This window comes from Sinocyclocheilus anshuiensis, unplaced genomic scaffold (genome assembly GCF_001515605.1).
Source record: "Sinocyclocheilus anshuiensis isolate Anshui unplaced genomic scaffold, SAMN03320099.WGS_v1.1 scaffold1262, whole genome shotgun sequence".
NCBI classification, from domain to species: Eukaryota; Metazoa; Chordata; class Actinopteri; order Cypriniformes; family Cyprinidae; genus Sinocyclocheilus; species Sinocyclocheilus anshuiensis.
Window position 1 is genome coordinate 787385 of NW_015558617.1, and position 27064 is coordinate 814448.

At 37.3% G+C, this 27064-nt stretch overlaps 3 protein-coding genes across 7 annotated transcripts in view; 2 read left to right on the forward strand and 1 right to left on the reverse strand.

The window, feature by feature from the left end:
* Nucleotides 1–3237: 3237 nt before the first annotated feature.
* Nucleotides 3238–14288, forward strand: glra4b (glycine receptor, alpha 4b). Of its 2 annotated transcripts, XM_016476253.1 has the most exons (10): nucleotides 3238–3386; nucleotides 4780–4907; nucleotides 6976–7043; nucleotides 8051–8274; nucleotides 8360–8442; nucleotides 8529–8666; nucleotides 9437–9651; nucleotides 9845–10003; nucleotides 12802–12903; nucleotides 13790–14288. In XM_016476253.1, exons 1-10 carry the CDS (start codon nucleotides 3316–3318, stop codon nucleotides 14069–14071), a joined length of 1470 nt encoding a protein of 489 aa, XP_016331739.1. In that variant the 5' UTR covers nucleotides 3238–3315; the 3' UTR covers nucleotides 14072–14288. The 2 variants fall into 2 exon arrangements, with proteins under 2 accessions (XP_016331739.1, XP_016331738.1); XM_016476252.1 differs by lacking the exon at nucleotides 3238–3386 and having other exon boundaries at nucleotides 4829–4907; nucleotides 13833–14288.
* Nucleotides 14289–15295: 1007 nt separating this feature from the next.
* On the reverse strand, nucleotides 15296–17978 carry rpl36a (ribosomal protein L36A). 2 transcript variants are annotated; one of them, XM_016476254.1, is made up of 5 exons: nucleotides 17910–17978; nucleotides 17215–17320; nucleotides 17074–17141; nucleotides 16027–16149; nucleotides 15296–15377 (listed from the first exon to the last, which is right to left on the reverse strand). In XM_016476254.1, the coding sequence occupies exons 1-5, from the start codon at nucleotides 17910–17912 to the stop codon at nucleotides 15357–15359; spliced, it is 321 nt and encodes a 106-aa protein (XP_016331740.1). In that variant the 5' UTR covers nucleotides 17913–17978; the 3' UTR covers nucleotides 15296–15356. The 2 variants fall into 2 exon arrangements, with proteins under 2 accessions (XP_016331740.1, XP_016331741.1); XM_016476255.1 differs by lacking the exon at nucleotides 17910–17978 and adding an exon at nucleotides 17734–17825.
* A 4891-nt stretch (nucleotides 17979–22869) lies between these two features.
* The window catches only part of sptbn4a (spectrin, beta, non-erythrocytic 4a), a 27420-nt gene continuing 23225 nt past the window's right edge, over nucleotides 22870–27064 (forward strand). For 2 of the 3 annotated variants that reach the window (XM_016476269.1, XM_016476271.1), the window contains exons 1-2: nucleotides 22870–23334; nucleotides 23559–23709. In XM_016476269.1, coding sequence (XP_016331755.1) covers nucleotides 23587–23709 — 123 coding nt within the window. In that variant the 5' untranslated portion in view covers nucleotides 22870–23334; nucleotides 23559–23586. Of the gene's footprint in view, nucleotides 23395–23558; nucleotides 23710–27064 lie in introns of all 3 variants that reach the window. The other variant, XM_016476270.1, reaches the window with a different exon arrangement.

Below are 27064 nucleotides of genomic sequence, written 5' to 3' on the forward strand. Positions count from 1 at the left end.
GTACCATGTACAGATTATATCTTCATCCAGGTGTTGGACATCAATATTGAGTTACAATCATTTATTTAAGATTTATTTTTTTGGCAGGAAGAAATGTCCAAAACAAGATCAAACATGCCCTAGATTTTAAGTGTTTCAAGATTAAGTTTTTTAGCAGAGTAGGGTAGTGATTTCAGGTTTCTTGATTCGAATCGGATCCGCTACATTTGGGTGCAATTCAGTTCATTTCATGTCCATTTTGTGAAATTCTTTCTCGGCTTATGCTGTAAATTATACAGGGCAGTGTTTCAGACTGATTCAATTTATATATATATATATATATATATATATATATTAGATAAAAGAACAATGATAAGAATCATTAATATTGAATTGGACATCCTAGATCGCGTTTTGGGTTTTTTGGTTCACAAAAAGAACCGGTTCATAAGTCAGTTGCTCATAAATCGCATTGTTTGTTTTCCTACGAAGACAACTTAACAGAATTTTTGTCATTATTTCGTTGTACACAGTCTTTGTGTTGATAGCATTCACATCTCAGGTAATTTATTTACTTTGCCGTGGCGCCGAAGATTATCAGAGGGGAGCGATATCTTTGGGCAATGAAACGAAGACCGTGATCAATCGAAAAAGAAATGTTTTACACACTAACGTTACTTTGCAGTTAACAGAATTTATGAGGGAGCTTAGTTCTTTGCTAAATTATTAAATGTAATTTGTATTTTGGTAGATGGCAGTGAGTTATGTGCAAGCACCAGGATGCAGGGACAAAATCTGTCCACAAAAACAAGATCAGATGTTTCCGAGATAAACTTCCTCGGGACTGCGATATTCTCTAAAAAGCATATCAGAATCAGAATCAGAATGAGCTTTATTGCCAGGTATGTTTACACATACGAGGAATTTGATTTCGTGACCGAAGCTTCCACAGTGTAACAGAATGACAGTGACAGAACAAAAAAACATAATAAAAAATAAATAAAAAACAGAACAAGTAAATAAGGAATAAAAATATACAAATCAACAATTGTATGTACAGGTATATAACAATAGACAGTTGTATGTACAGGTATATTATGTGCAAATTGAAATGTAGACTGAGTATGTGTGTTAGATACAGGTTGTTGAGACTGCACCAGACAGCCAGCAATTTAACCTCCTGACTGTAAGCAGACTCATCACCGTCCTGACTGAGGCCGATAGTGTGGTGTCGTCTGCAAACTTCAGGAGCTTGACAGAGGGGTCTTTAGAGGTGCAGTCATTGGTGTAGAGGGAGAAGAGCAGCGGGGAGAGAACACATCCCTGAGGGGAAAACAGAGTCCGTGTGTTGTTGTTCTGTGTCTGTGATCTGATTATGATGGTAATAATGGAATGAACAGGGTGGATGTCGCTGACCCCTATATACACTGGCCTACACACACATAAATGTCTGCTTCCCCGCCAGTTAATCTGGAGTTAGCCAGCAATTCTCAGTTGAGAATGCCTTAGTTCCTTTAACCTCTGTGGAGACTGACAAGTAGAAGCGCATCTGTGTTTGTGTTGGTTCAGATTTTACGATTCATTCATTAGTAATCCTGTTTTCAGACGTGTTAATAAGTAGAAATCAGTGGAGTGGATTGTGTGTGTGTGTTTATTTGGAGGGTCTTGGATAATTATGTTATCTGAGAGCGAAAATGTGTGTGTGCTGTAGTATAGGCATTTGCTCTAATTCCTCTTGAGGTCAAGACAATGTTTTAACACATCATCGACATGACCGCTGAGTGTGTGTGATTTCTAACAAAATTGCATCTGTTATTCTTTAGTTTGGTTCACTCTGGAGTGAAGATACATTAAAATTAACACTGGCCTAGTTATCCAGTGTGACTCAACACACACAGAGCTCAGTCGAATTTCTCTTTCTTTCAGTTTCTTACACCCACTCTAACTATATTCTTGTCTTATTTTTCCTCTCTCTTCTTTATTCCACATGTTTCTCCCATACAGCTAACGGTTCATGTTAAGCATTATGATGGTAATGATGGAAACATGCATCTTTGCTCTTTTTTGACAAAAAGTCAGCTTTTTCACACACACACACACACACACACACACACTGGTTTCCATTTTTTTGTGGGGACTCCAGAGGCATAATGGTTTTTATACTGTACAAACCATATTTTCTATCGCCCTACACCTAAACCTACCCCTTACAGGAAACATTCTACTATTTCAGATTTTCAATACACTCCATTCTGTGTGATTTATAAGCTTGTTTCCTCATGGGGACCTAAAAAATGTCCCCACACACATGCACACGTATTAAATTTGGTCCCCATAACGTGATAAATACCTGGTACACACTCACACATACATACACATACATATCTATATTTAGAGAAAACAAAAGATGTATATAAACTTATGAACTTTCTATTCATCAAAGAATCCTGAAAAAATGTTGTAAACATTGATAATATATTGTTTTGTTCTTAATATTAATAGATAGTATAGTGTTTTCAGCATTTATAATTGATTATTGAACACCAGCATATTAGGAGTAAGTTACATTTTAAAATATTAAAACAGTTATTTTAAATTGTAATAATATTGCATATAATCAAATAAATGCAGACTTGGGGAGCATAAGAGAAAACTATTAACTGAGACAATACATGCAATATGTGTATTTAAAAAATATATATTTTCACCACAGTACTATTGAAGTGAACTGCAAGACACAAAGGCGATTAAAAGTGGTGGAAAATTCAGAAGAAATGGTGACTAGTCGCAGGACCTAAAATAGAAATTAAAAAAATAGAAAAGTTGAAATTCTTGCTGTTAAATAACAGGAAGCACTTGTTCCGTGTCATCTACCGAATATACTCAAGAATGCAGATATCAGAAGAGTTGGATGGATGGATGTTTGTCCTCTGCTGCAGTGCATCTTGGGATGTGGATCTGGAGCCCCTCAGGTGGAGTCGTGTCACAGTTGTTTATTCTGATAAAAGTCTTTAAACACATCTTACGCCCTGTTGCCTTCTCTCTTCTCCATGGTAGAACTGCACCGCAGGCTAGCATGTGGCCAGAGAGAAAGAAAGAGCAGAAGACCCCCTGTATACACACATACACACACACACACACACACACACACATGCACACACACACACTAACATCTCTCAGTGTGCCCGTCTCAGGATGCAGTGCTCAGTCAGATGGCAGTGGAGGAGAGACCAGAGTGCATCGGAATGGGCGTCTTGCCCCTCAAAACACATCTGCTTACTGAGATTTTGCCACAGGACACCAGGGAGGAAAAGAGAGCAGCTGAATAGTGAAAGGATGTTTTCTCTGTTCTGCAGGATCCTGCTGGAGCTCTTACTGGTTTGGTGGATGTTTGAAGGGGTCGTCAGGTGAGCTTTTCACAGGTGTGCCATCATTTCTCACTGGTGTCACCATGTGATTAATTAAAACACTTGTAGAGGCTGTTTGAAGGTCTAAATATAGTTTGAAGTGTCTTCAGATGTTTATGTGTGTAATTGGTTAAAATTACAGGTTTCTTCCCTAATATTTGAATTTCCATATACTTGTTTGCTTTTGTGTGTTCAGTCGTCCATATTTGGCTTGTGTGTTCAGTTCAGTAGTCTTCATGGGTGATAGGTTTATTTTAATCCCGGAGAGCGTTCTTATGTTTCTGAGTGTGTGTGTGTTTTTGTTGGCTTTTTGTATCTGGGTCTCTGAAGTATGAGCCTGACACATAGAGACAGCTCTGTCTGAAGTAATTTTCACTGTTACTGAAATTGCAGATTTATTGAAGTTCACATAATGAGATTGAACTATTGGCCTGTCTGAAACTAGACATTTCTTTAGAATGACAATAAGGGCTTGTAAGACTCACCTGAGGATGCATTCATTCGGTGTCTTATTTCCATTCCCTATACGCTGTGTGAAACAGACTTTATACTTTCACAAATCGAATTCGCCACAGTCCTGCTCACAAACAGACAGGACAACTGAAGAGGAACTGGACCAGAAAATGTCTCTAAATATGGAATAAGATTCAAAATGTGTGAGAGAAAGTGCTGTCCTTATCTCTGCTTGGACTTCTACTTAACTCTTTTAATAAATTATTAACACCTACAACAACCTGCAATTAGGTCCAAAGCAATAAAGTTGTCACTGTTATTTTATTTTATTTTTTACTGCGGCCACACAGAGAAACAGACAGGACGTGTCAGGTGGAGAGGGGTTTTAATAAAACATGGGACTGATGTTCTGATGTGCTCATTTAAAGCCTTATTAAAGGTTTTAAGTAAACTCCTCAGGTATTTTGTTAGCAACCAGATTTCCCTCTACCATTAGTTTTTCAATTTGGCATACATTATTGCCAAAGCATTCAGTCAATAATGGAATAATAATAGCAGCACTGAATGTTAACATGAACTGAAGGAGCTCATAGAGAGCATACCTATTAATAAACCATGCACCATGCAACAGTCCAAAAGCCCATGTAATTCTGGTCATTTAAAATCCAAATTTGAAGTTTCTCAAGACAGAAACGAAGAGATGAATGCAAAGAGTGTCATTTATTCAGTCTAAATGGTGGAGTGAAATCTGGTTGCTAACAAATCCAGAATATAAACGAAAAGTTTAAGATTATCGAAAAATGCAAAAGCAAAGCATATTCATTAGTAGTCTTTGACTTTGGACCCCACTGTAAAACAAAAACAGCTCTCTAATATGATGATCTGTTGGAGGAGGGTGCAGATCTGATGTTCTGATGTTTATTTTTTTAACCTCTCTCAGGTGTGTGTTTAGTAAGGAGCTGAAATCACCCAGCAGCATGCTGAAGCCCATGTCACCATCTGATTTTCTGGATAAATTAATGGGAAAAACATCTGGATATGATGCTCGGATCAGGCCCAACTTTAAAGGTTTGAATTCAACTCAAATCTGCTCTAGTGTAATTTATAGTTTTAATTTCTATTTGAGAAAATGTGATTTCTCTTAAAATGTGAGTATAGCAAGCGATGAGTACATCAAAGAACTGTGAAATGCTCATCTTTATGCAAATGAGAGGCAAAAAATAGTCACTGACAGCCAATTTCTATCATACACTACCGTTCAAAAGTTTACAGTCAGTAAGATTTTTGAATGTTTTTAATAGTGTCAAATATTAATTGCAATTTCAAATAACCATTTTCTGTAGATTTTTGAATGGAATTTATTTCTGTGACGGCAAAGAATGACTAAGCCGTTACTTCAGTCTTCAGTGTCACATGATTCTGATGACTGATGAATAGAAAATGAAAGAAGAGCATTAATTTGAAATAAAAATATTTTGTAACATGTCTTTGCTGTCATTTTTGATCAGTTGAATGCATTTCAAAACAATAATCTTATTGACCCCAAATTTTTTGATTAAATCAACACTATATGTCTACACTGGACATTTGGGAACCAAATTTGCATTTTTCCATATATGATGATTTTATTAACTGCAGAGTAAAAGCAATCATAGACCATACCAAAGACATCCACTCTCAGTTTTACAGACACTCCTCCAAAGCAGCAGCCCTCGAGTATTTTGAGCAGGTTTCTTCTCCACCAGTGGACGTCAAGAACAGAAATGTCATTTTTAGGTGAACTATTCTTATATCCTCACCAGTAATTCTCTCACCATTTTATACTTTTGCAAAGCTGTGTTAGCCTGGAATTCCTTCTGCTGAATCCTGCTGTCAGACAGACATACATGAGGCTGGAACTCCAGGATTTTAGGAGTCTGTCTTCTACTGTCTTCCTCTCATTGCTCCACTCATTCTCACTCTCTTCTGTTACTTTCTTTCAATGATATCTTGGTCATTTTTAAACATCATATAAAGCAACACAGAAGTAAGTAAAAACTGCTGTTGCAGCTTAATCTCTTTTACATAGATTGTTTTGGCAAGAACTCTGCGAAAATGTGATGCGGTCAGCAAAGAATGTATTTACATTCTCTGTGAGCCTCGCATGTGAAAAAGTGCTGTGGCCCGTAAACACAGAGCAACATAAGATCTCATTAAACTATGTGACCCCCCCATGGGTTCTCCAGTCTATTTTTTACTGTCCCCACCTTACACAGACTCCCAGTGATCATTCAACAAGAGAAACCCACAGGCGTTCAGATACGAAAACCAACAGAATACGAGACAGAATTTCAGCCCCAGACGATGAGAATGATTTCAGAAACATGCAGGATACGGCTGTCAGCTCACGCTAGATTTCTCTCCGTAAAAAGTGTCACAACAGCCTCTGTGAGGATTTGTGAGGGGCAGTTTCTCCGCTGACATCAGGGCCATTTAGTTTGCTATGCTGTCTGCTCAAGTACATGTTAACCCACAGACCTAAATAAGTATTTTTCTCTCATTCTCTTATGTTTTTTAAAACTGGAATTTCTTTTTTTTAGTTATACGTTTTCTTTCCTCCTTCCTCTCTTTTTCTCTCATGATCTCTTGCGCTCTCTGTAGGCGTCTCTGAGCTCATGTGTATTTCATATCTGTTCTACATCTCAGAGATGTGGCTGTCAGCATGTGTGGGGGGAAATGTCCCCACTGATAAGCTATATATATCACTAATGTCATGAACGTTAAATCAATAAATAAAATGCTGCAATTAAATATTTACAGAGCAACTCAATGCTAATTAAACATCGGCTAAATAGCATAGTCAGCTGTATGTTCATGAAAATGCTTTATTTTATCATTTGCAATTTGATTTAACAGCCTTGGACAACCTCTTCAGTGTTTTGTCTTGGAAACTATCTGTTGCTATTTGCTGCTTGTGAATTTATTTTTATTCAAGACACTGAAGCTGACACAACAAGTCAGTTCTGTGTGAATTATTGATCTAATCTAATATGTTAAAATTGTGGATGCAGAGGTTAGGTTTTGATATTTTTAGGCTTGTTTAAGTTGTTAAGAAATATGCTAATGTTTCTTATTATGTTGTTCTTTCATTTTTCAGGTCCTCCTATAAATGTCACTTGCAACATTTTTATCAACAGTTTTGGTTCCATCACAGAGACCACCATGGTACACACACACACACACACACACACACACACACACACGTATTAAACATATACTCACATCTCCTAGGGAGAACCTGTCAGTATGTATTAGACTAAAGACCATCAAAATTACACACTGGCAGCATTACACTGGTTTAGAGATTACATTAGCCCTGCTATGAATTATGAAAACACTGCATGAATATGGGGAATCCACACACACACACACGGTTTACAGGGACTCTCCATGGTTTTTATACTGTACAAACTGTATTTTCTATCGCCCTACACCAACCCTACACCTAAACCACCTAAACCCAGGAAACTTTCTGCATTTTTACTTTCTCAAAAAAAAAAAAAACTCATTCCGCAGAAAACTTTGTGCATTTTTAGATTTTCAAAAAACACCATTTAGTATGTGTTTTTTAAGACTTTTGAATTATGGGGACAGAGGAAGTGTCCTCATAAATCACCTTCACATTGTAATACCTATGTCATAGCCATGTCATTACACATTATACAAATCATTTTATATATACACATATATATATATATATATATATATATATATATATGGGAAGGATGCCTAAAAAGCTAATCAGAAATATGTTTGGTCTTGAATGTACCACAGTACACCTTTCACAATAGAGTTAAAATATTCAGAATCAAGCCTGAACATAACAATCAGACTATATTTGGACCAGAATCAGACTCAGTTTTATGAATGATAGAGTCTTAAAGCTATTAATAAGAAGTTAGCAACTGACATTTTAGACACAATATGGCAACCATAATTAACACAGACAAGTGGAGTGATATGGAAAGTTCCAGTGCTGTTATATGAATTAAATCCAATTTGTCATTCATAACTAACTAACTAACTAACTAACTAAATAGTAGACAGGAAATAATTGTTGTACATTAACATCTGTCATAATTTTAAAACATCTGTCAAGTTTTACCGAATGTATTTGACTCAGCTGCTGTGAATGTGATCTGATTTTTTTTTTCTGAACACTAACTCATCAGGATTATCGGCTGAACGTTTTTCTACGGCAGCAGTGGAATGACCCACGGCTGGCTTATAAAGAGTATCCAGATGATTCTCTGGATCTGGACCCATCCATGCTGGACTCCATCTGGAAGCCAGACTTGTTCTTTGCCAATGAGAAAGGTGCCAACTTTCACGAGGTCACCACGGACAACAAGCTACTGAGGATTTTCCAGAATGGAAATGTGCTGTATAGCATCAGGTTCGATATCGCCCCTATAGATTACTTAAATCATTCCAAATGAATGATAATCAGAAATGTCTCTCTCTCTCTTACACACACACAGACTCACTCTGATTCTGTCATGTCCTATGGATCTAAAGAATTTTCCAATGGACATACAGACCTGTACTATGCAGTTAGAGAGCTGTAAGACTGAACATCATCAACTAATCTAATTTTTTAATCTAATTTCTCTTTTATATGCTCATTATTGTCTGTCTTTCTTTCTCTAGTTGGCTATACTATGAATGATCTGATTTTTCAGTGGTTGGATGAAGGCCCAGTGCAGGTGGCTGATGACCTTACGCTGCCCCAGTTTGTCCTGAAAGAGGAGAAAGACCTGGGATACTGTACAAAACACTACAACACTGGTATGCTTTTGTAATTTCACCAGCATAAATTTTTATTGATTTTCATATAAACAGTCAAACATTTCATAAGTGGTTAGATAATGAATGTTACGAGGAATAATAATGTCAAATAATAATGTCAAAGAGATTTACATTTTCTAAAGAAAATGTAATTGATGCTTGCCTGTACAAAACTTGCCATTATAATAGGATGTTGCTATGCAGTTGCTAAGGTAGAACAATTCTATAAAAAACAATAGTTCAGTTCAAGAATAATTAATGCAATTTTATATTATTTACTTGAAAGAATTAAAAGAGCAGTTTTATGTCTATCCTTGTATTGTTGAACTGGTTGAGGTTGATATGAGATTTAGAAAGTAATTAGTAATAAGTAATGCAATACATTTTAGAGAGAGTAATTAGTACAGTAATCTAAGTACACTGCTGAAGATGTAATTAGGAGCTAGTAATTACTTACTTTTTTAGAGTAACTTACCCAACACTGCTTACAACATTGATATGCAGCTGCTATGGTGTTTTGGTTGGTTTCCAGTGGTTGTCAGGGGGTTGCTATGTGTTGCTCAGTTGTTCGAAGAGGTTCTTAGAATGTTGCTATGCAGTAGCTAGGGTGTTTGGAGTGGTTGCCAGGCTGTTTGCTAATGTGTTCTTTGTGGTTGTTATCACATTGCTATGCAGTTGCCAGGGGGTTGCTACGTGTTTTGTTAGTATAAGCAGTTGTAAATGTTGTTCATTTATTTTTGCTGGCTAACATGATACCATGTTTCACCCAGGTAAATTCACCTGTATAGAGGTGAAATTTCATCTAGAGAGGCAGATGGGTTACTACCTGATCCAGATGCATATTCCCAGCCTCTTAACAGTTATCTTGTCATGGGTCTCCTTCTGGATCAACATGGATGCCGCCCCGGCCCGTGTTGGTCTGGGCATCACTACAGTTCTCACAATGACAACACAGAGCTCTGGATCCAGAGCATCCCTGCCTAAGGTAGGAAAGAAGATCTACTTTATCCATCCATTCGTCCACTTTCAGTCATTATTTAATCACCCTGATGTTGTTCCAAACCTGTATGACCTGTTAAAATGGTTTTCTCTGATAATCGACAGCATTTGACAGATGCTAAACTTTGTTGAATCCAGAATATTCCTTTAAAATAGAGACTGTCTGTGCATGCGTACAGGTGTCCTATGTGAAGGCCATTGACATCTGGATGGCAGTGTGCTTGCTGTTTGTCTTTGCTGCTTTGCTGGAGTATGCAGCAGTTAACTTTGTCTCTCGGCAACATAAAGAATTCTTCAGACTGAGGAGAAAACTGCGGGAGGAGCAACGCTACAGAGCTGTGAGTGGCAGTCTGAAACTCTCCTCTGTCATACACACGCGACATGCGTTGAGTGCCCTTAAGATACTGTACAACCACTGAGTCGCTTTGATGTTTCATGATAGCAGCCTGCTGGCCCTCTCCAGAGCATAGAGGGAAGGTCAGTGATGGCATAAATCCATGTCATGAATATTGCACAAAGTAATGCTATTCTTTCCACACAAAAATGTAGGACAACACGAATGGGAAGAAAGTGAAGGAGCTGCAGGATTTTAAATCTGGAAAATGTCTCAGTGAAGCAGAATACTAAATGTTTTGCTGAACTGATTGAGCGTTATTAATAAATTAGCATAAGCATTTTTTTATTTCTCCTTTACCAAATGGAAATGCTAAAATAGTAATTGTATTGAAACAGGTTTTCTGAACCTTAATCTACGATTGGTTGGCAAGACAGATAGCCCCATCCAAAGCTCACGCCATTGGTTGATCCAGTGTTGTTGGGTCAAGCTAGTCAGTGTGCTCAGATAAACAAAGTAATGTTCTGAAAGCACCACAGAGCCAGAGTTTATACTTTTGGGGGAATTTAACCTACAAATGGCTTCCTTATACTTTCTAAATATTAAAGTGTCTCATTATTAAGAAGACAGTGTTTTGAAATGGAAAATGTTCTTGTCATGAAGCCTGTCAAGAACATATTTGTGTCATATTTTACCCTAAAATTTTTCAGTTCAGCAAATACTATCATTCTGTGCAAATATAAGTAATGTACTCACACTACCATTTAAGTAAGATTTTTTTTAAAGAAATTAAACATTTTATTCCACAAACATGCATTAAATTGATCAAAAGTTACAGAACAATCATGTTTTTCATAAAACTGTTAAAAGCATAGATTTCTAGAAGGAAACATAGAAGGTTTATGTGACACTGAAGACCGTATTAATGTATTTTTTATCAAATAAATGTAGTTTTGATGAGCATAAGATACTTCTTTCAAAAACATTTAAAAAATCTTACCAACACCAACTTTTGAACAGTAGTGTATATATTTTATTTGAGTAAATGTAATATCTATTTTTCTTTTTTAAATATGTGTTCTATTAAAAAATACAAACAAACCCTTAAGAAAAACACCCAGATGCATTATAATGAGAATAGTGGTGGGGTAGTTGTGCTTATCATGGAAATTTCGCAATGCACTTTTAATGGTCCTAAAAATAGGTTTCATTTTCTTTATATAACACATAATTTCCTGCTTTGTCTTTTGATATTTGAGGTATAATATGACCCAGACATGCTATTTGTCTGCCTGGAATAGAAAGCTATTCCCAGACTCTTCTCAGGAGTTTTTGTCAGCAGAAACTGCATTTCCTTTTCTTTGTTACTTTGCTCTTAACCAGCTAGTTGAGAGAAATCGTGGCTTTCTTTTGGACACAGCAGACACTGCCCTGCCACAAAGAGCAGAGAGAATAAATATTACACTATCCTGTCCTTTTCTATTCCTCCTCCATCTCCCCTCTATCGCCCTGCAGGCAGGCTGTGTGTGTGTGTGACCCAGTGTGTGAGTTGGTGGCGCTGTGCCCCCTCATTTGCCTTAGGGATGCTTTTAGGCATGTAACATGTAAACATGCTTACACACTACTGCATTCAAGCTTTTAGGCACAATGTACATATAAAAATACACACACCCCATTGTGCATGTGGTGTTAGCCACATACAGTACATACAACCGTACACTCTGATTGGCTGTTTGGTCACAGGCAGCACAGTGCAGTAGGCTGTCTGATCTCATGTGCACTAAGTCACCCAAAGCAGCGACCTGTACACAACGTGATTCAACACAAACACACCTAACTGAAAAGCATCTTTTCCCTAAGGAACAAATATGCTGTCACTGTTGATATAGGCTAACACACACACACACACACACACACAAAAACACACACACACACACACACAGACAGAGATATATATTCAAAATATCACCAAAAATAGGTAACCTGGTAAAAGGGAAGACTGAGGAAAGCCAAAGAAAGCTGGCACAAAAAAGGAGGACAAAGGCAAAGAACGCCACTGAAATTGACAAAACATATTTAGAATAAAAAAATGTGTAGAAAATACATGTATCTTAGAGAGAAAATGCATTGTTTAAAATTAAATTCCAGCTAAATAAAACAAGAATAAAAATTAAGAACGTTTTGTTAACATTCCCATTAAGTTATCAAAATTTCTGAATGTTCTCTGAACAAATGTTTTTTTTTCTTTGTTAAGGAACATTCCATTTGATCATTTTGCAAACATTATGGAAACATTACTTTTGAATGCTCTCTGAACATTCTGAAACAAGTTGAAACATTAAATACATTTTATCTAAGATGTTTCAGAAAAAAAAAAAAAAAACGTTCCATGAACGATGTATAAATGTATAAGTATTTGTGGGAACATTTGAAAGCCTTATTAAATAACCATTTTAAATGATAATTCTATTAACATTACTGGAAGAATATTTGTTCATAACTGAGAAAACCTTGCCAGAATATTAGCCAAATTCCAGAGAATGTTCCCTGTTAGATGGGATGGTTCAGTGTGGAATCTGCTCACTGGCTTAGTTATGTCTTGACAAATTAAAGACATTACAGTAGAAATGTGCATGCCCACTAGAGATTTTTAAGGTACATTGTGACCCCGTTTCAGATCTGTAATGCATGGTTACAGAGAAGCCGGGAAGGTCTGTTGATGACTGCACAGGAAGAGAATATTTTATTGTTTGAATAAATGATGACTCAGTTTTTAAATAAGTGTCTTTGAATTGTCTTCAGGCATCTGGTCAGGCTGGAGGAGCAGAGATGAAGAACAAAAGCAACATCACAGGGAGTACGCCAAGCAGAAGCACACAACGCCAGTGCAGTGCCTGTGCACGGGTATATGCACCCACAAATTAAATATTTACACATGAACATTCTTGGCTTAGAAATATTTGATTCTGATTCATGACATTTTTTATAATGACCGCTAACTGTATATTTGACAGTTGACTTTTGTGTCTCTCGTATCACATTGATGGCTTACCCCTTTCATAAAAATGCAAGTTTGATAACTAATTGGTGATCTTGCCACACATAACTCTACATAAATAATAAATGTCATTAATCTTTGGTAGGTTATTGTTTTCCAGTTAAAACAATAAAACAAAAACATCACTAAGAGACACAAAGAGCTGGATGAGAGAGAAATTAAAATGAGATTTAAATTTTTTTAAAAGTGACATTTAAAATAGACATTTTACAAAGTATCTAAGCATGTTAGCTAAGTAGCCTATAGAAAATGTGATTCGGATTGCCTATTAATATATACTTAAAAATATAAAAATATGTTAACATATATTTAAATTAAATCAATTTAATTAACACATTTTCTTAGAGGACACTTTCAGCTAATCTACAAGATAAATATTTCAACTCAAATCAATATAGCATGTCCATATGTTTATTTCTTTGATAAATTATAATTTATTCAAGGCTCCTTTATTTTGTGGTAATGACTGATTGACTGTTTTCAACACTGATGATAAAAAGAAATCAGAATTTTAGAATGATTTCTGAAGGATCATATTTGAAAAAAATGGACAATTTAAAACATATTAAAATAGTTTTTTTTTTATGATATTTCACAGGATTACTGTTTTTACTGCATTTTGAATCAAATAATTGCAGCCATGGTGAACATAAGAGACTTAATATCTTACTGACCCCAAACTTTTGAACGGTAGTGTATATTCATATATTGTGTTGTGATGTTTTTCTTTAGGAAGAGCAGTTAGCCTCACAGAATCAGGACTTGTACTTCACAGGATACGGGATGGACAGCTGTCTGTCTGGGGATGGGCCTCTCTCTGAGGCTGCTGCCATGTTTGCGGGCCTGCCACCTGGCCATGTCCTGTTTGAGATCCGCCGGCGCTTCGTGGGAAGAGCAAAGCGGATTGACACCATCTCACGGGCCGTCTTCCCTCTCAGCTTCCTCGTTTTCAATGTGTTCTACTGGATCACGTACAAAGTGCTTCGAAATGAGGACATTGCCCTGCAACCCTGACTCCCTTAAAAGACTTTCCCAGCATCCCATTTTGTGAGCCAGTTTAAATCCAATGTGAGGATGAGATCCTGTATCAAGGACATTTAAAATCAAACCGGTTGAGGAAAAGGTACAACACGTTCTCTCTGCATGAGTGAACATATATGCATGTATCTAAAAAAAGACAACTTTTACAAAGCTCTAAAAAAAAACCTACTTTGTTTATATGCAGAATGGCTGAATCACTCCTGACCTTTGGCCTCCTAAGGTGCAAGTCTTTTCGTTTTTATGTTGTAAATACTTTTTGCACTGAGCACATTTGTTCCCGTCTGTTATCAAAAATAAACGTTATAATCAAATTCTCCCTCAGGGTTGATTTTTGAGGAAGACACTGAATATATATTAACTCTGCTTAATGGATGAATACCTCCTTTATTTACAAATAAAAAAAGAACCAACTCAAGAGACCATCACATTTTTAGCACAAAGGGTTTGTTTGGTAGCTATTTTCTAGTCATGCATGTATAGATATATTGACATAAATGGGGAAGCACTGATATCTCAAAAGTTAACATTTTAGTTACATTTATCAAATTGGCTATTAAAACTGACAATGTAATCATAAATCTTGCTTTAACTCAAATCAGTCTAAAAATGTACTTTTCAGGATGATAGTGTGTGCACTTTCTAGCCAAAAAAACATGTCTCCTCCTTGTTCTGTCCCCGACTACATACAAAACTGAGCAAGAGTCTAAGTAGATACATTCTTCCACTGCGGGATGCATAATTCACTTTACCCCAACAGCGGCACAACACATAACTTATGTATTAAAGCAATACTTTTGTATTTATGGAAGCAAAGCTGCCATTTTAGTCCCCTAATTCAATTCAAGTTTATTTGTATAGTGCTTTTCACGATACAAATTGTTGCAAAGCAACTTTACAGCAAATTAAGTTTCTACAATATTTAGTGGTAGCTTATCAGTGGTGACTGTCAGTTAATTTACATATGGCAGAAATGTACGGAAAAATCAATTAAAGACGTAATCAAACAGATGATGAACACTATTAACAGCAATTACTATATGATGCAATCAAACTTATAGCAAAATGTGGTAGTTCTGTATGTTGTTTCAGGGATGGCATCATCTGAGGTCCTCTGAGGGGTTGGCAAGGTGCACTTGTGTGGAACTTAATTTGGAAACACAGTTTGATACTGATGTTAAATGAAAGGCAAAGTCAGCATAACTGTATACAACTTTTATTGACAGTGATGGTAAACCACAAAAGAAGCATTTGGCCCAGCTCAGAACTGGATGACCTGGCCCTGTAAGAGAGAGAAGAGAATAGAAATTAGGCATGTTCATTAATAACAGGTTGAAACTATTTTCATTGGTTCTGTCCTAGTTAAGGGGAAGTACTTATTTGAAAGCCCAAACATTTATGACTTGGTTTATTCTAATAATTTAAAAACCCAAGGACACATTTTCAGACTTTTAATTTACACAAAGTTAAAAAACACAGGTCCACCACTGTTTATTTTAGTTAGACACTGTATAAAACCAGAGTTCCCACACCTCTTCCTCCAGCGAATTTCCATGACTTGTTTTGAATTTACTGGATAAGTTTTTAAAAATTCATCATTGTAAAATGATTGCATGAATTTTTTTAAAGATTGCCTTCAGGAAGGAAACGAATTCTAGCCGATGAAATCAACCACAAATCTTTGTTTACTATATAAATATCAAATTAATTTTCATGTGTGTAAATCACAAATTGCCTTGTAAGGCTTGTTCCAGATTTTCCATTATAGTGAAAACCCTGAAAACAATTCATGACAAGAAATATGGCATCTCGCGTGCATCCGAAGTTTTATCATCAGTACAAACAGTTCCAAATTCGGCGTTTCACTTATAAGGATGTTTTTTTAACCAATGTGATGTCAAGTCTGGTCAGCTGATGTGTATTCCTCTTACCTTTCTCTTCTTGTCTCCTCCCAGCTCAAAGTGTTTGCATCTCTTAATGGCCAACATTCTCTTTGAGCGGCAGTTGGGCTCCACACACTCCAGCCTCAGCACAATCTTCTTAGTGGTTTTAGCCTGCGGCACAAGAAGGGACAAATTACACCTGATATGAAAATATCCATATAATCAATCAATATTTAGGAAAACCTTTGTTTCCCCACAAACAATGCAGCTCTAGACTTAATTAAGATGCTTAGGGGTTCATTTTTGGAAAATTTAAAGCTACATGTACATTTGAAATTGACTTTATGCTCCGTTTACACCTGGAAGAAGTGGTAAAACAGATCACTGGTTACACCTGCAACTTGAATGCATCTCCTGTAACCAGCTGACATGTTTACACTGCAAATGTGATGTTGAACACGAATATGACCACTACCTCAATTTTTCTGGACCTCGTTCATTTGTATTTAGTACTGTCCACTTGTGATCAGATAGCCTGAAACTGACCTCCACTTGTAAAGGGTCTTAGGCTCAATGTTCATCCAAATTCCAATAAAGCAATATTATTTTAATATAGCAATATATTATTATGTAAAAAAAGACACAGATTGTTAACAATAAACAATAACCCAAATACACTTCAGACCTGCAGTTTACCATGTACAGATATCAAGTTTCCACCATAGTCTACACCAGTTGGTCTCATTTCTTTCAAGCTCTCTTTTAAGAACTAGATCTTTTTTTTTTTTAAATTGTACAAAGCAAAATCACTAATTAACTAAATCAAGTTCACTAACTAACTAAATCAAATGAACGTCACTTGGTCTACACTGTTTATTTAAAGTATGTGTATACTTTGTGTTGCAGCAATACCTAAAGTGCTTAAATCATAAAAAATTGCTTTAAAATACAAATGAATAAATATAACACCAACATTGCTTTGGTGCAATATTAAATTGATAGACTTTGAAAACTGCTGGTCTACATGCTGCTGGTCTACATGAATCATCCAATAGCATCCATAATCCTGACACCCATCTGCAACACCTAACATACCTTTTTTCGGAAAATAGGCTTCGTCTGTCCTCCATAACCACTCTGCTTTCTGTCGTAACGCCTCTTTCCTAGAAGAAACAAATGCAGGTAAAAGTCTACAATGAACACACCGTTGATCGTCCCAGTCAGCTCTCTACTTACCCTGTGCGTACAGAGAGTCTTTGCCCTTCTTGTACTGGGTCACTTTATGTGGCTGGTGCTTCTTGCATTTCTTGCAGTAGGTCCTGCGGGTCTTCGGTACGTTCACCTACCGAGAAAAAGGCATATTGTCAGAGATCTCGTGCAGCCGGTGTTCATTATACTTCCTAGCGCTAGCGCTAATCAACATTTTCGCCAAATATACAGCAACTGTCGTAAGCTCAGGGGTGTGAATAATGCATTTAAACATATAAAGACAAAAAAAGCTAGTATTCTATTAAATATTATTATTAATACAATTCATTTGCAGCTACAACCAAACCATCTACATTACGAGTTGGGAAAACGGCAAATAGAGGAGAATAATCCTCTCATTCGTCACATAAATGACACAATAAAACATTTTATATGGTGCCGATAATGTAAACATTCACATTGTACAGTTTGTTTTGGTCTAGGTTGTTCACATATTCAGGATTAAAAGAGATTTTGTATGAAACTTCACAGGACAATATTACGTACCATGGTTGCCCTCACGGCGCAGGAGCAAAGAGGAAGTGCAGACGTCACTCAGAGCATTAGTACCGGGTCGTGCAACAGAGGACTGGCGCTGTTTGCTGGTGCACGATGCTACCAACTAATAATGGTCGACATACTAAGCATACATTTGAATGCGAATATTAATAAGTAGTATTCACCATGGTTGCCCTCGCGGCGCAGGAGCAAAGAGGAAGTGCAGACGTCACTCAGAGCATTAGTACCGGGTCGTGCAACAGAGGACTGGCGCTGTTTGCTGGTGCACGATGCTACCAACTAATAATGGTCGACATACCAAGCATACATTTGAATGCGAATATTAATAAGTAGTATTTTTTATTTCATATATATAAGATATCACAGACCACGTAGAAACTCACAGAAGGTTACTTTCTCGAAACTTGACCAAAACGCGCACTGCTTTTAAGATAAGATAAAAGGCTTCATCTAAAAGCAGCCAATAACAAACACTGTTTTGGAAAACTATCAAAATGTCATGAAAATGACTGAAAATGTGACTTATAGTATCACATAATAAGCTGATTCGAGGAAATGCCTCTAAAATAATAAAAAAATAAAAAAATATTTATAGAGTACTTTTACAAAACTTTTAGAAAACACAATATCGAAGAAGTCTGTTCTCGTGAACATAATTATAAAATGGAAGAGAAGAGTTTCAAAGACCAGGAAAGTAAGTATGATAGTGTTGTGGCGTGGACTTTTGTACTGTTTCAGTGTTGAGATCATATTTTCATTTATGTTAGAGTTAATTTTTCTAACTCGTGTGCTTTATTATCAGCCACAGACGTGAACCTGCAGTGGTGTTTATGGGAATAATGAAGGAGAAAGATACAACAAGTATGGTGGTAGGCTCTGCTTTGGATAAAAGGAATAGAATTGACGACTGACCAAAAACATATGCTGAAATCAGAAGTCAGGTTATAAAAGTGGTAATATTTTAATAACAAAGACGTTCAAGCTCTTCTACTGATGTTCCTCATTTGTTATTGTTTTATTGTAATTTTTGGTTTGTCAGAGAATAATTAAGTATAGAGAACAAACGGCCAGTAGAAAAAGAAACCACACTGCCTTGTGCTGCCTGCTGGCCATCTGAGAAGCTGATATGGACTGGCACATGCAGCATGCTGCTTGCTGGCTGGCAGTATCACCATGGCGACACTCACTAGGTCATTCCTGATGAGCAGTAATAACATCTTTCTGACCCAGTGACTTCAAGGTGAATTCTTCACATTATACTGGCCTGCTAGATGTTACTAGAAAATCATGCTTGCACATTTAGGCTTTAAATTGACATGCCCTCTGAAAAACACCCTCTCAACCATCCACACACAAGCTGCATGTCCTGGAGCTTTGATTAATAACACCTGAATGTACATGTTAGCCTTTGCTTCCCTTCATGCAGATTAATGGGGTTAATTAAAGTGAAATAATTTGAAAAGACAAAGAACAAACATGTTGGTCTGTTGTTAAAGGGCCAGTGACTGAGGAAAATGTGTCTGATTTGCAAGCCTATAAAAAGGGAATTGACATCCATGTGTTGATATTAAAGCTTTGTTAGAAAAAAAGCAATGTTTTGGATGTTGCAGGATCCCTGGTGATCCACCAATAATTGACACAACCCTGGCCAATGATATTTTTGAATACCAGTAATGTTAGTGCACCAGGTAAACATTGTTCCATCAAGTATTGTAACTTTTTAAATGAATGACTCTGGCATGTTGTACCTGTATTTGTAGTGATAGTTATTTGTGACATATGTGTATAGAGATGGAAGATGTGATAATATCATATGCTTGTTCAAATTCACATGTGTTTCCATTGGTTTCATATAAATGTTTCCAAACATTTCACATTCACATTTCTTTTGCATTATTTTTCTTAATGTTTGCACTATTCTGTAATCATATCATCCCTGCAGTTTCTTGTAGTGAAAGTGCATTATCCCCATATCGTAGAGCAGAGCATGTTGTCAACAGGGGGGCGCCAAACAGCTGAAGGTCTGACTTTAATTTAACAGGGAAGGAGACAAGTTTATGCTGACGTCCAGCAAATTGCGAAAAAACGAAGGTGAATAATTTTTACTTTCACTTATGATCATATATGTTGATCATATATGTTTCAGTTTTGCAAATATGTAATGGTTTGACTAGGCACACTGGATTACAGAACATTTAATTGTTATTCTAAGTTTAGTAAAAAACAAAACAAAAAACAAACAAACAATCAAATGAAATAATGAAAAAGAAAAAAGTTTATTTGTGTGCCTCAGTTAAGTATAATATTAGTAGTATTAGCACATTTCCTGATGCAGTGATACTGGAACACAATAGTTTATGTCTCTTCTCTTCCCAGTCATACCACAGCTTGTATCATGAAAAGATGCAGCAAGGACACTTTTCATTTGAATTTTAAGAATTTCTCACCCCCACCTTTGCCTGTACCTACCTGCAGACTTGCCAGAATGAGATGCTAATGAAGAAACTGATTCATTTTTAGAGTATGGCCATATCTATTCAAACCAAGATCTGAGGCTAGTGGTTCTGAATAATCTGAATGGTATGTTTTCAAATTTTTTTGTTAATGATTTTGTATTTCTGAGCTACTGTATGCCTACATTAGTAGCATTAAATCAGTTGTAATTATAAATTAGTGGCCTGGAATGTTCTCATTCTAGAAATAATTTTATTTAACCAGATTTTTTTATACGTGCTTGCTAAGAAAAGCCAAAAAGGCCAAAAATACATATAGTTTTTGCATTATGTATGTATGTATATATATATGTATATATATATATATATATAAAAAGGTGATCTCAAATATAATAGTATTAAAGCTACAAAACTGTAATTTTAATCAGACTATCAGCGAAAGCAAAATATGACAAGCACACAGGATTTCATACAGATCCTGTAAGGCACATGGTAGAATCCTTGTCTCTTATTTGTTAATGAAAATCTCGCAGTTAATAACACTGATGCTTAATTCCTTCAGTTGTTTCTGAAGTCAAAATCCATCCATTTCTGCAGTATTCCAGCCCAAACCTCCTGGGTGTGTGCATTTCTAAAACATGTGTCTATCTCTTTAAAACGGAAGCAGCTATGCTACAGTGACACATGTGTGTGTGTCCTTTCCTCTGCTCTCACTCAGCTGTTTGAAATGATGACAGATTCCTTATAGACACACAGTCAAGATATCTCCCACTGAACCATTGGGTGTCCCTATTTACCTTTGTAATAACACAATCCACCTCTCCAGTTAATTTCTCCAGTCTGATACTTTATTCAACAATTCGTCTCCTCTGTGTCTTTCCGCGTCACCGTAGGGCCATTTTGGACAGTATCCACTGAACGCAAACAGCGTATACTGTTCTACTTGTCTGTGTCAGCCGCACCACACAGATGCGTTTTCTACATTTATTTATGCTTTGATTTGAACGAAAACAGCGTGTCCGTGTGGTGCGGCTAACACAGAACAGCATACGCAGTTTGCGTTCAGTGGATACTCTCCAAAATGGCGCTACGGTGACGGAGGAGACGAATTGTTGAATAAAGTCGTTATTTTTGTTTTCTTTGCGTACAAAAAGTATTCTCGTCACTTCATAAAATTCAGATTGAACCACTGATGGCAGATGGACTATTGTGACGATGCTTTTACGGGTTTGGAACGACATGCGGGTAAGTGATTAATGAAAAAATGTTCATTTTGGGGTGGAGTAACCCTTTAATGTGTATAATATGTTTGCTTTTTAATATGTATATATATTTTTTCAAATAAGTATTTTTAATTAGTAATAAAGGCCAAAAATACATATAGTTTTTGCATTATGTATATATATATATATATATACTGTATATAAAACCTTTTATATATAACCTTAAATAATCTGCATAACCTAGTTTGAAAAGGTGATCTCAAATATAATAGTCTTAAAGCTACAAAACTGTAATTTTAATCAGACTATCAGCGAAAGCAAATATGACAAGCACACAGGATTTCATACAGATCCTGTAAGGCACATGGTAGAATCCTTGTCTCTTATTTGTTAATGAAAATCTCGCAGTTAATAACACTGATGCTTAATTCCTTCAGTTGTTTCTGAAGTCAAAATCCATCCATTTCTGCAGTATTCCAGCCCAAACCTCCTGGGTGTGTGCATTTCTAAAACATGTGTCTATCTCTTTAAAACGGAAGCAGCTATGCTACAGTGACACATGTGTGTGTGTCCTTTCTTCTGCTCTTACTCAGCTGTTTGAAATGATGACAGATTCCTTATAGACACACAATCAAGATATCTCCCACTGAACCATTGGGTGTCCCTATTTACCTTTGTAATAACACAATCCACCTCTCCAGTTAATTTCTCCAGTCTTTTCTCAGTCTCATGTAACACACATCTTCCTTTCTGAATGTCCTCACACACACACACACACACACACACACAAACCCCTGTGGCAACTACCCAACACTACTGCTGAGGCTGTGACCTCCAGTGCCTCAGCATCTCTGTGGTTGTTTTCTAAACCAATCTGTTCTCCTTTCCTTACCGTCCCCCCCTCCCACCCACCAGCGGTGCAGTTAAACGTCCCTAGTGACACTGAAAAATGTAGCCCGTTTACCCTTCCCTTCCCTTTACACCTGTCTCTCCCATTTCCCTTTTTTCCTGCCTATACAAGGTTTTCTCCAAGAGAATTTCCTTCTCCATTTGTAGTCAATGTGCCATCCTTATGCCTCGTCTTTTCCTTTCTCTTACTCTCCATCTCTGCCCTCAGTCTCTGCCACCCCCAGTTGCCTTCATCCTCTACCACCCCCTCCCCTTTTCCCTCTCTCTCTCTCTCTCTCTCCCTCTTTCTTGCTCTCTCCCTCCCTCCCTCCCTCACTCCCTCACTCTGAGGCACTGCAGTAAAGTCTGTTGATAGGATTTTTTTCTCTGCGCTGACAGAGAGAGAGAGAGAGACTGCAGCATGCTGCATTGCAATCACACTAGATCACATGAGAATCTGCCCACAAAAGCACACATGTGCATCCATTCAGCCATCCTCCGTATCACGATGTTTGCAAGTGCGTGAGCTCAGTCAAAGAGGGCAACTTGTGTCTTTAGGTGTCTAAATCTGCTGTCCCCCCCCACACAACATACACGCACATCAGCGACTCCTCCCACTCCTCCTCCGAAACCCCCATCCACCCAGGTCGACAGCAGGACGGCGTAGTGATTCCGGACGCAGCGATGAGACCAGAGCTTCGCCCCTGACGCGGACGCACACAGGCAAGCAGGCGAAGACGTGGCTTTTGCTTCTCGTGTCACTTGAAGGATTATGATGTAGTGATTTTTTTACAGGAAACAGCTAGTGTGATAACCATTGAAGATTTCTGTAGGAGACCAAGCGCTTTCAGTGGGTGTCTTGCGTGTGCATGCGTACCGGTTGTTTTTTTCTGAGCTGTTGGACTGACGCACGGATACTGCAGCAGAACTGCAGGGGCCTGGACGCTAACCTGGAGGACATGAGGACCCAGTGGATCCCCCACCCCTGAGCTACAGACCCCACTGCTGCTGCACATTCTGCTGAGGTGCTGCTCTCTCCTCTGCTCTGGACATTTTTGGGATGCGTGTGTGTGCTGGTGGTGCAGGTGAAGAGGTTTTTCGTGGTGCTGCAGTGTTGTATTGATGTTGAGTGTATGGGGCCTAGTGCTGTGTGTGTGTGTGGAAATGATGGCTAAAAGAACGTGACAGTGTGTGTGTGTGTCATAGCTGTCGGCTGACTGCTCTGTGCATGTGTGTGTGTATGGTGTAGCTGAGCAGAGCTCCCAGAGGCTGATAGGATGCAGACAGCTCGCGATGGAGCTCGAGATGAAGCTCAGAAGCTGCACAGGAAATGGATGAAGCACCAGGCCTTCATGGCTGAACTGGCCCGCAACAAAGAATGGCTGGCCAAGATCGAACAGGTGAGTCACAAAGGATGAAATGAAAGAAATGGGATGGTGAAAGGGAGGGAAAAATTAATATACAGGTGGGCACTACTTACACAAGGTGCTCTTCAGGGAACTTCATGGGCTCCAAGTCATCTTCAACACATTGGCTATATGAGCACAGTTTCTTTGTAAATATATATACATTTATAAGGATATAAATATAGGTTTATAAAAATCTTTACATATATTTTTTTGGAAAGAAATATATTTATTCAGCTATGATGCATTAAATTGATCAAAAGTGACAGTAAAGACATTTATAATGTTACAAAAGATTCTGTTTTAAACATTGATAATAAGAAGAAATGTAGATCAGCATATAGAATGATTTCTGATGGATCATGTGTCACTGAAGTCTGGAGTAATAGCTGCTGAATATTTAGCTTTGCCATCACGGGAATAAATTGCATTTTAAAATATATTAAAAATGGTTATTTTGTTTTAAATTGTAATAATACTTCACAATATTACTGTTTTTATTGTGCTTTTGACTTTTTACTGTACCTTACTGCAAGTAAATGCAGCCTTGGTGACTTTCACTTGGTTAATAAATGTAAATGCTGTGGAATTGTGTAAAACATTACTGAGCCAGTATGGATTCTCGGTTGAATTTAGAAAGCATTAGAAGTATGAATGAAATAAGACTTCAGTTAAGACTGACTGAAGATACAGCATTAGGTAAGAATGGGTTGAGGACAGATTCAGGATCTGTTCAGGAAAGATTCAGGACTGGTGGAGAATGAATTGAGAAAAGGATTTGAATTGATTGAAAATTGGTTATTAATGGGCTGCTTTGGTTGTGGTTTAGTTGAGGACATTTGGCCTTGATTAAGGATGAACAGCAAATAGATTTGAGGTGAATGCTTGACTATAGGTTGGTTAAGAATGGTTTTAGAACAAATTTGAGATTGATTGAAGATGGACTGAGGACAGATTCTGGCATATAGGTGAAGACTTTGGGATGCTTATTTGGAAAGGAGTGAACTAGTGTCCTCTGTAATTAGGCATGTTTTTTTTTCTTAAACCAATGTTGAGATAAGAAAAAAATCCCAAAATTGTAGTAGACTGCAGGAAATCCAATGTCTGTTGATACAGCAAATTTTCGATTATGCAACCTTCATCCGGCATCTAAAAGCAGAGACATGGCAGTGTGCAGGATTTCTTTCTGTTTTTTATTATTCTGTATTTAACAACAAATACATCTAGTATGATGTCAGTAAATTAAGAGATCAATCAATCAATCAACCAACCAACCAACCAACCAACCATTTTATTTCTAAAGCACAATAAAAACAACAATAGTTGACCATTGTTCTAAACAACATCAAATAAAAGTGCTAAATAAGTACTTCCAAATGCCAAGGTTAAATAAAATTTACATATATTGTATCAAAGGGTAATGCATATTTAGTTATAGATGCTACATTTTTTACTATATACCAGTTATTTTTCTTATCTTTTTTTCTTATCTTTTTTCTTTTTTCTTTTTAGGCTACGTTTGCTGTCATCTAATGATAACTTATAGATATAACACTACGATACGGCTAAGATTACAGCACACTTTCTTGAAGGACGGTTTCATATTCTCAAAATTATCCATATTTCATATTGTAAATTGAAATGTTGTGATGTTTACATTCACTTAAACACCAAAACACTGATCTGACATTTATGACAACTGTTGACTTTAGATTTTAGCATGTTATTGGCCTGCCATCTATTGGTTATCAGCCAATTATCAGCTTATTGTATCAACTAGAATTTTACAATTGTAGAATTTTTGGTGTATTCCCATTTAAGATTGGCTAAAACATCTTCTGGGCTAGTGTTCGGGTGGTGGTAGGAGACATGTTTACTCCAGTGTTCATTGGATTCTGTACTGGTTGAGCTGAGCTGAGAGTCAAGATGAAGCTGATATTCTTACACAAAACCTTGGTAGTGTAAATGAGAAAATCTTTGGTGATAATGGGGTCGTTGAAAGCTTGATAGTGGAAATGAAGAGCAGTAGTGGATAGACAAGGCCTTTGGAAAAGAAAGATCCACCGCTGTCCTTAATGTCCTGATGCAACCACACACTGTCTTCACATCTACATGTATATTCACATCTTAGTAATATCACTTGCCATTAAATGTTGTATAACATGTTCAGTTTCAGTTGGTCTCTGGTGCTCTGCAATACAATTGTTTTCAGGTGACCTGTTCAGATCTGGTATATGCTGACCTGAAAGATTGCTTATCATTGCCTGATACACAACAGGATATCCTGGTGCAGATGAAGTGTAAAGAATGGGTTTCGAATGGCACTGTACTGTGAAACATCTCAAACCATACAGCACCATGTGTGATGGCAGGGACGTTAATATGATTAGTATGTAAATCAGTCTAAAGGTATGAGGGGTATTAATGGCATATCTGCTAGTATTGCTGATCGTAGAAAATGGCAATGGACCATGTGACATGATGCATCGTGTGTCACTGTATGACTGCATAGACGCTGCTACTGTTCTTCTTTCATGCTGACAGTAGGTGGAAAGCTGACGAACAGTCTCACTGACATGTGCTAAATGTTTCACATGTGCTAAGTTGTCTCAAAATTATGTAAAAAACAGAAACCAAAAGTTAAACTGTGCAAAATATGAATTCATTATCTGCTACTGTTTCGAATCCATGGATTGGCATATGTGTGTGTGTTTTTATGGTAGCTCATAGATGCTGTGTGGACAGAGGTAGTATGTGGTAGTGTTGGCCAATGCAAGTGTGTTTTCTCTTTGTTTGTTTTACATTATGGTTGTGATGGCCAGAACAACTAAACACAGGTGAAGGGTCTCTGCCACAAAGGTTTCTGTCCTGAGTGAATAGTGTGTTTGTAAGTGGTAAACAATCCAGCTCAGACTAGAAATTTTTAGATGCATTTTGCTGCATTGATGATTTGATGAATAATATCTCAAATGCCTTGTTGCTGTCTGATTCGTCACTGTGTTCTTGTGGTGGATTTGTACCACAATACTCTGAATTACAACACTCTGAATGCTTTATTAGATGTCGTGGGCCTGCTTTCTTTCAGTTTTGGCCTTGTTTTCTCTTCTCATGTTTCCCTTTCATGGGAACTTCGAACTGCGTCCTCTAGGGGTCACTATGGGGAACGCCTCATCGTGACCCGTGTCTGAAGCATACATTGAAAAAACACAGGAAGAATCGCGGGTCAAAGGAAGGTATTTAAAAGACCTAAGGGATGTGATCCAGACAGGTCCAGACCTCAGTATCTACTCATTTCCTTCGGGGGTCTTACATCTGCCCTTATCTTCACCTTCCTAATTCCCCTGTAACC